At 43.3% G+C, this 15,306-nt stretch overlaps 1 protein-coding gene across 2 annotated transcripts in view; it reads left to right on the top strand.

Moving 5' to 3' along the window:
- The window catches only part of MUSK (muscle associated receptor tyrosine kinase), a 408,957-nt gene that overhangs the window by 380,250 nt on the left and 13,401 nt on the right, over window positions 1-15,306 (top strand). For both annotated transcript variants that reach the window (XM_063914218.1, XM_063914217.1), the window contains one exon: window positions 7,759-7,947. In XM_063914218.1, the coding sequence (XP_063770288.1) occupies window positions 7,759-7,947 (189 nt within the window). The remainder of the gene's footprint in view (window positions 1-7,758; window positions 7,948-15,306) is intronic.

The following is a 15,306-nucleotide window of genomic DNA, read 5'->3' as shown; positions in this document are numbered from 1 at the left end:
GGCAGGATGGGGAGATACTCTACGGTATTCACTGTCCGTGTGGTGGGGAGGGGTTAAAATGATGCAAATCACATAATTTTCCCAATATGTGGGTAGGGCTTGATGATGACACAACTCAGCCCCCCCCCCCCTTCCCTAAAGATCCCTGCAGCGTTTCTTCTCCTGGAGAAGAAAGTAAAAGTAGGTAAGTATGCCCTAAAGCGTAACCCTCCCTCCGCAGCCTGTTCCAACCCCCCCTCCCTCCCCCCCTTTCCCAAGGCTTACCTCTCTGGTGGCCTGACAATCGCTCTTTGGGGATTCCGGCGGTCGGGATTCCGGCGCCGAGATTGAGATCCTAGTCGGAACACAAGTGCCGGCATTCCGAGCACTGTCAGGATTCTGCCGTTGGTATTTCAACTGCCGGGATCCTGGCCGAATCCCCGCCAAACATGTGTACACATAGATCAATATCTACATTTTTGTGCATCTTTGACTTATGTTTCCTTGCACCTGGATATACAGTATGGAGCAGGCACAGGTAGGAGTGACCTAGTGCAGGCTGAGTATACATAACTGCGACTCAATTATATGTGGACCCATTTGCAGATAAGCACTAAGCATTTTACATATTATTATCATTTCATGAATATTAACAGATGGACTCTTTACACACAGTCCAGAGAAAGATTATTGCCAAAATGATGTATATGTACCAAGTTGGTAATGAGTCAATATGCCTTCTATTTCACAGTGATGTTATTCAGCAGACGTCTGTAGACAAAGGGTGTATATGGCTCTCACTCCCATGTTACCGGATATAGCTCAGTTTAATCCACAGCAGTCTTGTATTGTAAAATAGGCAACATTGAATGGCACACAGTCAAATATGGAAGAAGTTCTTAGTACAGTACACTGAATGATGATTATGATGACTCATGTCAGGGCTAGATTAAAGGCTACAGTACATAGGTCTGGGATGATCAAATGCCTTTTGTGAAAAGTGTAAGGGATGTGACCAGTGCTATGTGGGTGTGGCCAGTGCAATATGGGCGTGTACACACCCTACACTACCAGCCCCAATGTCTCTCTAGATATGTAAAAACAGAAGAATAGCATAATTTTGTGAGGATAATAGAAATACAATTCTAATACTAAGCAGCTTGACAGCTGGTCATCGTCATGCTGACATAATGATGGGCCTAGTTCGATGTGAGGGCCTGGAGCTGTAGTGCATTTTGCCCCATTGTTAATCTGGTGCTGATTAGGGTTGATACACAATATTTCCCTGGAAACAAGTGATTACAGTATCTCTGAGCTCTATTGAATATGAGCACCTGAGAAGCTGCATAATTGGAGGAATTTAGAACATTTTATACCAAAGTTATAGTAACTAATACTGAACTGGCAGCAAATCTTGGCCAGAGCAGGCAGCAGACCAGGAGAGCAACACAAGCTTAGGCAAAAAAAACCCAGATACAGGGGGTTATTCAGAGTTGATAGCAGTGTCCTGAAACTTGCAAACTGGTGAATTTCAGGACACTGCACCGCGCCCAAAGTGCACGCGTGCGACCAATCATTATGTGATCACATCCCAGATGGATGGAATCACATTATGATTGACAGTCGGCGGGACGACGTGGAGTTGGTGGGCGGCAACAGGAAACTCAGGCGTGTGGAATGGCTCAATATGCAACTGTTTATATCCAACCTTTGTTCATAATACACACATACTGCATGTTGGGGCCTCTTGAGCACTTGGTCCTGGCTTTAGTTGCAACTTTTGCAGTTGTGACCTTAAAACATAATTAGTCATACATTTTAACAATATAATCTAAAATGAATGTACAGGACTTCTGGTTTCAGTGCTACATGGAGTAACAGCTCCCTGAGCTAGCTCCGGTGCCAGCCACCTATCTACCCTGTTCCACGCTGTTTTCAGGCGTCTAGAAACCCCCTCACAGCTCTCCTTACCTGCCTCAGGCTGCCCCCACTGTGCATGGAATGTTTCCTGGCTGGAATGCTGGGGAAATCAACCTGTTCGCGGCCAAATTCTGATCGCAGGGCCGCATCCAAAATGGCAGCCGCCACTCAGCCTGACGCCGGGGACCTGCTTCCAAGAGGTCAGTTATGCAGCCTCACAACACTAAACATCCCTCTGACCTCCCTCTGTCCTACCAGAATATAGTTAAAGCAGTCAGGAAGACAGTGCAGTCCCTGCTCCAGGAACAGGCACCGACGGACGCTGCAGCTTTACAGCAAGCGGTCACTGACATAAAAAGCCAGTGCAAGCAGCTTGCTAAACACATCCCTCATGTTGAGCACACTGCAGGGGAAAATTTCCAGGTTATAGCAGAATTAAAGGAAGGAATGGACAAATTCCAAAAATCTGATGCACTGGTGTGGGCGAAGTTGGACGATAACGAGAACAAAATGCGTTGAAACAACCTACGTCTGATTGGCCTCCCGGAAGCCATTAAAGGCCCAGCATTGTATGACTTTCTACATAATACCCTGCCTGATCTGTTGGAGATACGGGACATTTGCAATGATCTGGTTGTGGAGAGAGCCACCAGGACTGGTCCTGTCCGTATGTCCTCCTCTGCCTCTGCTAGACCCAGACAAGTGCTGTTTCGGTGCCTCAACTTCATTCACAAGGAGGCCCTATGGTCTGCCTCATGCAGGAAGAAGGATCTTGTTTGGGAGGAATCTCGGCTGTTAGTTTTCCAGGATTATTCCCCGGAAATCACCAGGCTGCGTAAAGCTTTTTCTCCTACCTGTTCTAAACTAGCCCAGGCGGGGCGTAAGTTTGCGTTACTTTACCAGGCAAGGCTGCGGGTATTTGAAGGTACCTCGTTTAAAGATTATACGGTTCCTGAGGACGCAGAGGCGTATCTCTCTGAAGCAACTTATTCTGAGACTGAGCCTGACTGACTCAATGGACCTGGGAGTCTCCTGGATCATCTGCAATATATCCAGTTTCTGCGTGATAGTTGGTTTCCTTTGCAGCACTCTTGTTCTTTGATTTCTCCGAATGCCTTAGAAGTGACTCTGCTGACATGTATTTCTCGTCTAAATTTGGACATGTCCTCTGACGGGGTCAGTCTCCATGCTGATCCCTCCTTTCATATGGTCGGTTGTTTGGGTATCAAGTGTCCTATTTTTCGACTATGATAGGTGGTTGTGGCTAGGAGTGGGTAACTCCATGCTGCATAGCGCAAGTCCTCCCTGGCATGCCGTGAAGTCTCTTGAAGACAGAATTCAGAGTTTTCCGGGCAAGGAATTCTCTGAGACTTTATTCTTTGTCTGTATTGTTGTATTGTTTTTGTGTTGTTTTGGTATGGCTGAGTTTGTCTTGTTGTCCCCCCCCCCCCCTTGTTTCCCCCCCCCCCCTCATGTTTCCCTCAATATTTTAATGTTTTCTATTCACAATGTGCTGCTACTACAATTCTATTATGTATACAGTATTTATGTTTTTCTCAGTATAACACCGGGTTATGGCCACTCTTAGAGTAGCAACATGGAATGTCGGTGGTGTACACTCACCGATCAAAAGGAAAAAATGTCTCATGTACCTGAATAGATTAAAACTGGATTTAGTATTCTTGCAAGAAACACATCTTCTCTCCCCCAAAGCCCAAACCTGGGAACTTTGGGATTGCATGTTCTTGCGGAAGCCCCCTATTCCACAAAAGCTAGAGGTGTTATGATCTTAGCCAGATCTAGGCTCCCAATCCAGATAGTCTCATCTACCCGAGACCCAGAGGGCTGGTTTTTGATACTTAAAATTGATATATATATATATATAGTATGAGATATGTTTTATGTACTGTTTATGCCCCCAATAAGTACTCCAAGCAATTTATCCGCCTACTCATCTCAAAACTTCTCCCGTACTCCTCTATGCCGCTGATTGTAGGTGGGGATTTCAAAATGATATCCTTCAAACTGCTGGATAGTAATTCTCGTACACACTCGAGATCTCCCCCCAAGCTTGGTATTCCCTATATAATGCAACAATTGAACATCACTGATATGTGAAGATTCTTTCATCCTACTGAGAAAGATTTTACATGCCTCTCTGCTGCACATAATTCATTGTCACGTATTGATTTCCTTTTATTGTCTGATTCTTTGATCCCCAGTTCGGTACAGGCCAGTATAGAACCCATGGTCATCTCTGATCATTCTTTAGTTTGGGTAGAATTTTCCACTTCACTAGATGTAGGCGCTTTTCGGCGGTGGCGATTCCCTACTGATTTCGCCTCATCTGTTTCTTTTAGAGAACAGTTGAAAGTATTTTGGGAAGACTTTCAAAGAGAAAATGCTGAAATGGCCCAAACTGATCATCAACTTTTTTGGCAGGCCGCAAAAGCTGTTCTACGAGGACGTATAATAAAATTTGTATCCTGCCGCAAAAAAACCCAGTTTGCTGCCACATTTAAATTGGCCCAATAAAAATTGACTTATACAACTTTTAAGATGAGCCCTACAATTAATTCCAGACGTCTCTACCTTAAGACTAAAACCCACTTTGAGGCCACTTTAAAAGCCTTAGTTGATAGGCATTCTTTCCACAAAAATCATAGATTCTACCGTTTTAGCAATAAGACAGGCCGACTGTTATCGAAGTTATTGAAGGGAGCTTCTCCAGACTCCCTTATACAGGCGCATAGATGCCCCGATGCTTCCCTTGCCACTGAGTCTAGGGATATTGCGGCTGTACTCTCAAGTTTTTACTCGGATATCTATGCATCACCCTAGATTGATATAAATTCCAAATCTTCTTTTTGGAACTCCCTGAAGTTGCCGGTTCTTGATTCTTCTCTGGCTAACAGAATCTGTGCATCAATTACTGCTCAAGAGTAATAGGGTCTCTGAAGCCAGTTAAGACTCTGGGTCCTGATGGCTTTTCGGGGAAATTCTATAAAATTTTAAAGTCCAGAATAGTGGTGACTTTGACAGAAGTGTTTAATGTTATTCTGTGTTCCCATAAAATTCCACAATATTTTAATGATGCCATGATTCGTCTTCACCCTAAACCGGGGAAGGATCCTAATCTGCCAGGCAGCTACAGACCCATCTCACTACTTACTGTAGACTACAAATTATTTACAAAAATATTTGCAGACAGGTTACTCCCCTTCTTCCCTCCTTAATCCACATAGCCCACACTGCATTTATTACATGGCGGCACTCTTCTAGCAATATACGAAAGGTGCTGTCTGTGGTGCACTGGGTGGGGCTCAGCAGGGACCAGAACCCACATTTTATACTTTCTATAGATGCAGAGAAAGCTTTTGACCTAGTCAGTTTGGATTATCTGTATACTACGCTATCTAATTTTGGGTTTCAGCTGGGCCTCTCCAGTGTGCTGCAGACCTTATATGCCTCCTCGAATTCCCGTATCCTATGTAATGGATATCTGTCTGCGCCGGTGCAATTACATAGAGGTACTCAGCAGGGTTGCCCCCTATCCCCCTTATGGTTCGCCTTAGCTATTAAGCCTTTGGCTGTGGCATTAAGAGAGCTCTCGCAATTTTCTGGAATTCCTATAGGTAATCAGGAATTAAAATGAAGTCTTTTTGCTGACGACATGTTATTATTTGTCTCAAACCCTCAAAAATCGATACCGGCCATAATGTCTTTGCTACACACGTTTGGATCCTTTGCTGGGTATAAAATTAACATGTCCAAATCCAAACTCCTACCACTTAATCCCTCTGCTTTACACATGGCCTCTTCCCCTGTCCTATCGCAATTTACGTTTAACACTTCCACACTTAAATACTTGGGCATCTTTATCCCGACAGAGCTTCCCCAGCTGTATTTATTTATTTATTAATTTTTCCCCAATCCTGACCACAGTTTCGCAATCCTTATTTTCTTGGTCTACGCTCTCTATATCCTTAATGGGTAAAGTAGCAGTACTAAAGAGTATAATTTTCCCTAAGATTTCTTATACTCATCAGATGTTACCTTTTAAACTTAATAAGGCTGATCTTCTTGCTTATGACAGTCTATTTACAAAATTTCTGTGGAGTGGAAAAAAAGCCTGCATAGCCTTATCCAAACTCAAACTCCAGAAAACTAATGGGGGACTGACAGTACTGGATCTGGCAGCATTCTCCAAGGCAGTCTCTTTTAGATACCTTTCTGATTGGCTGTTAGAATCTTCCACTTTTGCTAACTATGATATTGAACAGGCTCTTGTGGCACAGTATGATCTACGCGCACTGATTCACACCCCAAGAAATCTGTTACCTTTACGTGTCAAGAACAATATACTATTTTGGGATACTTACCAAGCTTGGGGGACCATAAATTTAGCTCTAGGTAGACATCCTGAACAGTCTCTGTTTATTCCCTTTTTTAGGCAACCCTTGTTTTACTCCAGCATTGGAAAACATCAAATTTCAAAATTGGAAACAGAAAGGTATAGCGATAGTTAGTGAGAGATGTTTTTGTTCCTGGAGGAGTATTGTACTCCTTTCTGAAACTAGTGGAGAAGTTTGGACTTCATCCCTCAGATTTCTCTAATCGCTAGAACTAGTAAACAAGGCTTTAAGACTCAATGGATTTACTGGGGCCTTCTTCCTGAGGGTGCCAAGTTAAATAAGATGTGGTTATCTTGGTCACAAAAGTGGAGCACTGATTTTTCCTGAGACATAGCTTGGGTTGATATTTTTAAATTTACACCAAATGTCTTTGAAGTACTCCATTCTTTACCAGTTGCAGGAAATGCATTACACATTTCTATAGAGAGCCTATATATCACCTGGACGGTGGAAGCACATGGTTCCTACGGAATCGGGCAGATGTCCCAAATGTAAGGCACCAGATGCTTCCTTTATGCATAATTTTTGGCACAAAGTACAATGGTACATAAGCCAAACTTTTGGTATCACCATCCCCCTGACTCCCGATTCATTTTTGGGTATGCTTGTTTCGACTTGGAACTAGCCCCGCTCTCACTCAAATTATATTCCCCTATTGTGGATGATTCTTACAGTTGGAAAAAACCTGATCTTATCCCAATGGATATGCGCTTCCCCCCCACGGTTAGAAATTTTGAAAGCCTCTCTGATAAATCTACTATACTTTGAGAGGCAATCCACCTTACCGGATTTGGGAACCAAAGTGACACACTTTTATAAGAAATGGGGCCCCCTTGTGGAATATTTAGAACCCTCGCAACATGCTCATATACTGCAATTGTTTGACGGCCTCTTGTTGACATCATACAAAACTGTGACAGACAACTAACCATTTTATCTTTTTGTTCTGTTATTGCCTCATTATATGTGTTAGAATATTTTCTCTTCTTTTTCGATTACTGTTATGGGAATACTGACCCTCCCCCCTCCTTCTCTTACATTCTGTATGTCTTGTGGAATGAATGTGTGGATGAATGTTCTTTCGAGTATGTTTAATATATTGGAAATGTGTATTGCTGTTCTCTTTTATATGTGAGGAATTGTTTTGAGCTATGTGTTAATGGGATAACAGTATGTTTTTCCACATCTTCTCACATGCTGATTTTTGAGTTTCTGTTGCTATATGGCTCTATAGTATTGAATGTCTGTTTGTATTAATGATTGAAAAATTTCCAATAAAAACATTTACAAAAATTAAAAATAAAATGAATGTACAGACTACTAACCTTACTAATTGTATTACTATAAGTTTATTCCTTAAAGTATATAAGATAACATTGCTCCATTAGAGGAGTGAAGGGATGATGGTCCATTTTAGCCAATAAAAAGTACCTTACTTTTTCAGGGAATCAGCACCGACTCTCACAGCGCTTCCATCAGAACTTGTGCTAGATAGATTACATCCAAACCCCATGTATCAGAGAATGCCTCTCCTCCTCAACCATAAGCTCATAAGCCTGGAATATCCCAGGAATAATATTGAATATGTCCGAGACATTGGAGAAGGAGCTTTTGGAAGAGTGTTTCAAGCCAGGTAATATATATAGTTTCATTTTTGGTAATGTTTTAATTTATGCCATGTAATAATGTATGTTATATAACAGGGATGTCAGTGTCCTTCCAGTCATCATCATTTATATATCATGTGAACAGTGGAGAGACATACATATCACATCCTGCAATAAGCCAGGCTTGGATTTATATTATATCACTACTTTACCATATGTTCATATCTGACATTTATCAACACGAGTTGCTGCTGGTCTTATTAAAATATTTGTCTTGTCTTATGTTAAACACATGCCTATTGCTAAACTTAGTAACCCCCTTCATTCCTCTAGTGCAATATTTCATTTCTTGAGACATAATTCTGTGTTGAGTGCCAATAATATGTCAAGCAAAAGCATTCTGTTTATTCTGTTTGTTTTCAGCCTTCATGTAGTCAAGAATTTTGTCAGCGCAGAAAATGAGGGTCATGCCATTTACTGAGCCTGCTAAGGGGGTAATGACATGCCATAGATCCTATTTCGCCATGTAATATATTACTGAGAGAATCCTTCCAGAAAAAAAGACAGTGAGGCCAGGAGCTCTATCTCCCATGATCTCTTAAAGTATTAAAGGATGTTTAATTATTTATTTTAGTTACTATTCCACAATTATTTTAATTCTTGTTTCAACAGGGCAGCACAGTTGGCATAATGGTTAGTATTACTGCCTCACAGCACTGAGGTCTTTAGTACGATTTCCACCAAGGCCCTAACAGTGTGGAGTGTCATATTCCACACAGTTAGGGCCTTGGTGGAAACCAAACTCAGAGTGTGTACAGTATGTTATTTCCATTGGCTGGAACTGGAGAAGTCTTTGGACAGACAGATGGAACCAGGTTGGGTCCAGAGACACTTGAATCAGCTGGAACCGAAGGAAGCAGATTCTGTCTGGAACCGGAACATGCAGAATCTGGGCTGGATCTGGAACAGACAGAATCCAAAGTTTAGATGGCCCATCTTGAATCTGGACCATGCTGGCTATCAACATGGAAGTGCTCCCTGAAGGTGGCAGACAGTAGTCCATGTTTGCATCTGTGACACTATGAATCCCATCTGGGATCCATGCTCTGGAAACCCTCCCTGGGGCTGCAGCTCTGGAGACCCCTCCTGTGGTTGGAAACTCAGACACCTGGGGCTAGCAAGTCAGATGCCTCTCCAGAGACTAGCAAGTCAGACGCCCCACTAGGGGCTGCAGGATCAGACACCTCTCCGACTATGAGCAATGTGAATATTCTCTTTTGGAATAGGCCCTTCTTGTCACTGGACCCCAATTGTAAATTCAAGTCTCTTTTTGGGCAGCATTCTTGACACTATCAAGAGTATCAGGAATAGAAACACAGGATGGCTTGGATACATACTATTGGATTACGATATCTTGGATTACTTTGACACTGAGACTTGTGACCATCTCTTGGCTTGTGAAGGGTACAAGCCTTAATGAATTGATCAGAATTTACCCGCTGATGTTCTGCCTTGGAGAGCTTGGGTCGTGGTAGCTCTGGAATCTATCACTGAAGAGATATTAAATCTAGGGAAGGGAAGTCTGAGACAGAAGTCCCTCCGGTGACAGACGATTGAGATGAAGTCTTTACTGTGTCTGAAGTACTTCCAAGGGTTTCAGGAAGTAACAGGTTAATACTGATTAGAAGACCTTACAACTCTTTGAGCAGTTGATAAAGGATCATTAGGCAATCAGGATTCACTGTACTGGATGACTAAAGAATCTGAGAACAGTTATGAGAGGAGGTTGCCTTTGCAGGAAGTGAAACTTTAGTGAAATTGCCTTTACATTTTCCAGAGGGAAGCTGACGAGATGCAGCCATAAGAACAGATGCGGGAGGTTTCTGGGAAAGTGTACTAGAAGCTCCAGAACCACTGAGCGAGGATTGAATATTATCCAGATGAGTAGATAATTCTTGCAGGTACTGCATAATTGTACAGATCCTGCGGTCTAAACCTAATCCCTCATTGGATCCATTAGGCCAGTACAAATTGTCATCTCTGAGGGTTGGGTGTGGCTGGGGAAGGCTTGAGTGGCTGGAACTGACAGAGACAGAGTGTGGAGGAAGCTGGGATGCTTGATCCAGCTTCTGCTCATGAAGCTAAAAAGCAGTGAGGGACAGCAGCGGCTAGTGGACTTGGACTATAATGTAGATGCACTGGTAGAGGGGAGCCTGAAGACGGGATCAGTTAGAAAATAATGTAAGCTTTATTATACAGGAACAGTGACCGGGATGGAACCGGAATGGTGACTGGGCTGGAACCAGATTGGTGTCCAGACTGGAACTGGATTTGTGACTGGACTAAAGCTGGATAGGCAAGGAGAATCATGGAGCTCAGCACAGAGTTGTGACTCCAGGAGAAGCAACATTGTACTGGTAACGTCTCAAATTACTGCTGCCCTTTTATCCCCTGAGTTGCACTGGGATTGGGGAAGCAAGTCACACGAGGAAGTGATGGAAAGACACTGGTGTTCCAACAGTCAGCTGACTGAATCCCATATGGCGACACCCAGCCCTCAGAGATGGAGGGAAAACTCATGAAGTGCATGCAGGAGGAACCAGGGTGCCCTTTGGGTAGCAGCGCTACTGAGAGTAAATGCATCCAAAAGATCACTGCATTGCAGTTTCAGCACTGCTAACTGGACTGATACACTGCTGCAATATTCACACACAGGAGAGCACTCAGGTGAATAATCAGCTTGGAAGAAGATTCAGCAAACCGTAACACAGTCTCATGATCAACCTGAAGGTGTTGCAGCTAGTATGGTAAGCAGTCTTCTCAAGCAAGAAACGGTCAACCTTTTCATGTGTTGACTTGTCCCATGTCGACAATTTTAATGCATTGATCTTTTTCCTGTGTCGACCATGTCAATGTCAACCAATAGTGGTCGACCTATTGACTGTAGACCTAATCCATGTCATCTACCATCCGAGTACCGTTGGCGCAGTGGTTAACATTAATGCTTACCTACAGTACATTGGGGTGATGGTTTTAGTTCCAACCAGGTTTCTATAGATGTTTTCTTTCTATACTTTCCCCTATATACATACTGGTAGGTTAATTGGTGTGATTCTGAAGCAGATGCAAAGCAGCAACAGCTGCAATGTTTATCATAGCTCCTACTGCAAAATGATGCTACTGCTCCAGCCGATGGGCTGTCTATTGAGATACCCACGAGATGCTGCACCATCGACATCGGCATCACTGTCAGACTCCTGAGCAACCCCATGATTGCTCACAATGTCCATCAGAATTTGGCCTATGGGATCAGAGGAACTGTGTCTTCCTACGCAGTTCCTGACACTGACATACCCACCGCCTTGAGCCACCTCCCCACCAAGGAATGCCAATCAGAACTGCATGAATCTCCATGCAGTTCCAATATTCATTTGCTGGTGGTGGCAATTGGGTTACATGCACAGTGCTTCTAAGATGCATGCGCATAAGTAAAAACCATGCCCAACACCTGATGTATTTTGGATTTTTGTCTGTTTGACCAACTCAGGCATATCGTGACCTTTATTCCATCATTGTTTGCTTATATGTGTCACACAGAACAGAGTGTCACCCAGAACAGAGACATTACAGCAATTAAACATGGCGTAGGTTATCCCATGCCTCATCCAGCTCCTTTTCCAATCCCAGGTGTGATGCTATTCAGATACCAGCCAGGGGAGGGACTGAACAGTGTGAAAACTATCATGGATGTAATGGGAAGGTTATTTGGACCTGAATAATGGGTGTGGAGTGCCATCTCCTACCAAGTGCAATGTCTGGGTAAGAACTGATCTTAGGGGTAGGTAATCTACCTAGAGATTGACAGTGGTACTATTTGAATTTATTTTGGTGTGCTGTAGCATACTGTATCATGAATACTGGAATAGTGTTGATGTGAAGTCAGGTATATTTGTCCAAGGTTTCTAACCTATGTATTTTTAAACCCAAGGTTTTGGGCTCCTGGGTTTTTATGGATGGAGGGAGAGGGTGGGCTCCATCCATTAGGCCCAGTTTGGGGTTTTGGGTCTGTAGCCTCATTGTGGGCCAATTAGAGATTTTACCTGCAAGAGGGTGATAACATGCTGCTAGCCTGATCTTTAGGTCTCCTGATCTTTTTAGGTCTCTCCTGGGGAAAAGGGAAACGGCAGAGTCTCTGTGACAGAAACCTGCCACAAAAAACAAGTGAGCTATGCTTGGTAAAACTTGGTGTTTTTGTAGTTAGGAGTGACTTGTGTTTAGTTTAGTACCAGGTGGCAAGGTATTTATTTTGTTGTTGTACTTTGTTTTGCTGCTTAATAAAATTGGTTGAGGCCAGTTGCACCAGAAACCTTGGACTTGTGTGATCTGCCATCTGCTACAGGAGATGGTACCGGTTTCCTTAACCCTATTACAATACAGTTCACATTTATAAATACTGTAACCGAGATACCGATGTAATAGAGAGACTGTTGTAGCTTTCCTGATGCCTTGCTGGAGAGATCCAATCTTAAGGTACTGTACCCTGGTTTACCTAGTAAGCCCCATCTCTAATACCCAGGTGCCCCACAGTTTGGCTTCTAAAAAACCCTAGTGTGTGTCTGTAGAAGGAAATATAGACTGGAAGCTCCACTGGGGCAATGATTATGGTCTCTATGAAGTGTTGTGTAATATGTACTGTAGATCATATATATAATTAATGTTGATAATAAATAACTAATGTCCAACACATATGGTAATAGACACCGGTTTACAGATCCATGTCTACCAGGCTTATGCTAATTATCTAAGGTTATGATTCTGCTGTGACTGCTTTAGTGTTTTTTGCCATAGTCACATGTGCAACTTTATGCTAATGGTAGTATCAGCTCTTCCCCTCTTGTATATCTGTGTGTCAGAATGTGCAAGGACTATGACACCAACTTTCTGTTGTTAGACCCTGTAATACCACTTGGTGCATCTTTTGGACGCCACGACACCACTTCACCAACACGTCCACGACAGTCCTATAGCACACCCTAAGACAGACCATTTGCATGAGTCTGAATAGCCACATCTAGGTCACCATCCGAAATGGCCAGCACATTTCTGTTACCACGTGTCACAACTGTGTCCGTGGGATGCATATACAATGAGGTTTTAGGGATCAGCTCTGTGAGCATCGGTATTACATGCAACTTACAGTAGAATCAGTTCTTAAATATCTTAGCCAAATGAAAACATTTTACAAACAGTCCTGTGCTCAGAATTTCATCATCATGCCACCAAGTACGGCCCTTAACCAGGCTGAATATAGTCTGATGCCCTGTGCCCAACATATGCAGCCTCAATCACAGGCTTCTTCAGCTTTACGCTCTCTTCTCCCATATCTCCTACTCCCTGTGGGGGTTATTGTACACAATACATAATCATGGCTGAGAATGCCCTGCTAACATTGGGGGGCGATGTACTGTACATCAATGGCGGAGAACCATTAGTTCTCCGCTATCGATGGTAGACCCATCTTACATAAGCTGTCAAATATCAGTGGTTTACAAACAGTGATGATCAATGGCCAGATTCCCTACTTTGCATAGTCTTACTAAGTTGCCAATGCCTCCAAATATACACTATCTGTACCCTTTCAGGTTTATGAAAATATCACATACCACAAAATTGAATCTTACTTTATTATTTGTATCCCAACATGTAGATGTTGGTTGAGTCCTCCTCAATAAAAGTGCACATACTCTATTCCATTTTGGAGCTGTAAACACTGTACACATTAAGATCAAAACAACAGCTACTATTACAGCAAAATTCTCGGAATGATTAATCCCATAGTAAGAGCAATCTGTATGAATGCTGCATACTTTATTTTATATGCTGGAATGACATTATCCACTGTCAACAGATCTGAACTGTCAACATCAGTCAGTTCTACATGGGGTACTGTACCGCTACTGTAACGTATTAGCATACAATAGGCGAGAGTCAAATGAATTTGTGGCTGGCAGCCACTAGATGGCGCCCAATGAAGATATTCAAATATAGCTCTGTACAGGCGTGATTGGCTGCCGGCGTCTACATTTCAGCTTGCACCTGCCGGTGGTTGGGGAGCTCCGCTTCGGAGCCCAAGTGGCACTTTTCCCAACCGCACCTATTAGTTTATTTGGGTTTAGCCGCCTTACTTGGCTAAACACGACACTAATGGGCGCGATCAGCACAATAGGAGGCATCAAATGAATATCGCCCCCTGCGATCTCCCGTCACTTTAGACTGGAAATCAGGGGTGATAACATTTGAATTCCCCCCACTAAGCAGGGCCGTCTTTTCGTATGGGCTCAATGGGCTCTTGCCCAAGGGCCCCAGGAATATAAGGGCCCTAGACTGATAGCTGAGGGTTCCCTCTTTCCAGGGGTACCAGAATTTTTAAAATCGGCCCTGTGGAACCGGAGATATCTGACTTGAAAGCAGTGGTCCCCAACCAAGCCTGTTAGTTTCTCTTCCCAGCCTGATATCTCGGGTTTTGTCTGACTTAGAGTATTTCTGAGGGTGTAATCCAAAAGCTGGGACTCTCCCCTTTCAGTATACACAGGCAGCTTGTCTCTACTATGCCCTGAATGACAGATATCAGCCTTCAAGCAGCTGGTCCCCGCTCCAGCTCCACACGCCTAATATGCAGTTTTAGATTTTCGTTGGTGGATTGCTCTGGCTCCTGAACTCTGATCCCCAAGTCCCCAGAACCTTCTGAAAGGTGGGACTCTCTATTTTTTTTATCCCATTCAATGCTAAGAAATATATTTTCAGGAACTTGAGATATCTGCAGTCAAGCAAGCTGCCCTCCCACCGGAAAATTATAAATATTAAGCCCACTCCACTTCCATCCCTCCCCTACGTATTAAACACCACCTACCACTCTGGAAGTCATGTACCATTGCTTCTTCATTCAGCCCAATGCTTCCATCTACAGTTTAGCCCCATCTGTGCAGTAAAGGAGTAATTAGCAGAAATTACTGTTCCAGGTCCTACATGCTGAGCGGAAGATAGAACATCCCCTACCGTCCGCGGGACATCAAAGCTGTGCTGATAGCACCCCCCATCCCTACCGCCAGAGGATGGGTAGGGGCCCCAGTGCATTACTGTGCCCAGGGGCCTACACTGCTGTTAAGACGGCCCTGCCACTAAGTCATACAAGCCTGCACGCCAGGTGCTTATATACATGTCACAGATATCGTGCAAGAGGACTTCTAATATCTGTATTAATATACAATTTTAATAAGGGTTCCATTAATAAATACTAAATGGATGACACTGCTGCTTAGATAAAGAGATAGATAGATAGATAGAAGGGTGATTCAATACGTAATAAAACAAGACCTCTCACATGT

This window comes from Pseudophryne corroboree, chromosome 1 (genome assembly GCF_028390025.1).
Source record: "Pseudophryne corroboree isolate aPseCor3 chromosome 1, aPseCor3.hap2, whole genome shotgun sequence".
NCBI classification, from domain to species: Eukaryota; Metazoa; Chordata; class Amphibia; order Anura; family Myobatrachidae; genus Pseudophryne; species Pseudophryne corroboree.
This window is presented reverse-complemented; position numbering and strand designations above follow the sequence as displayed.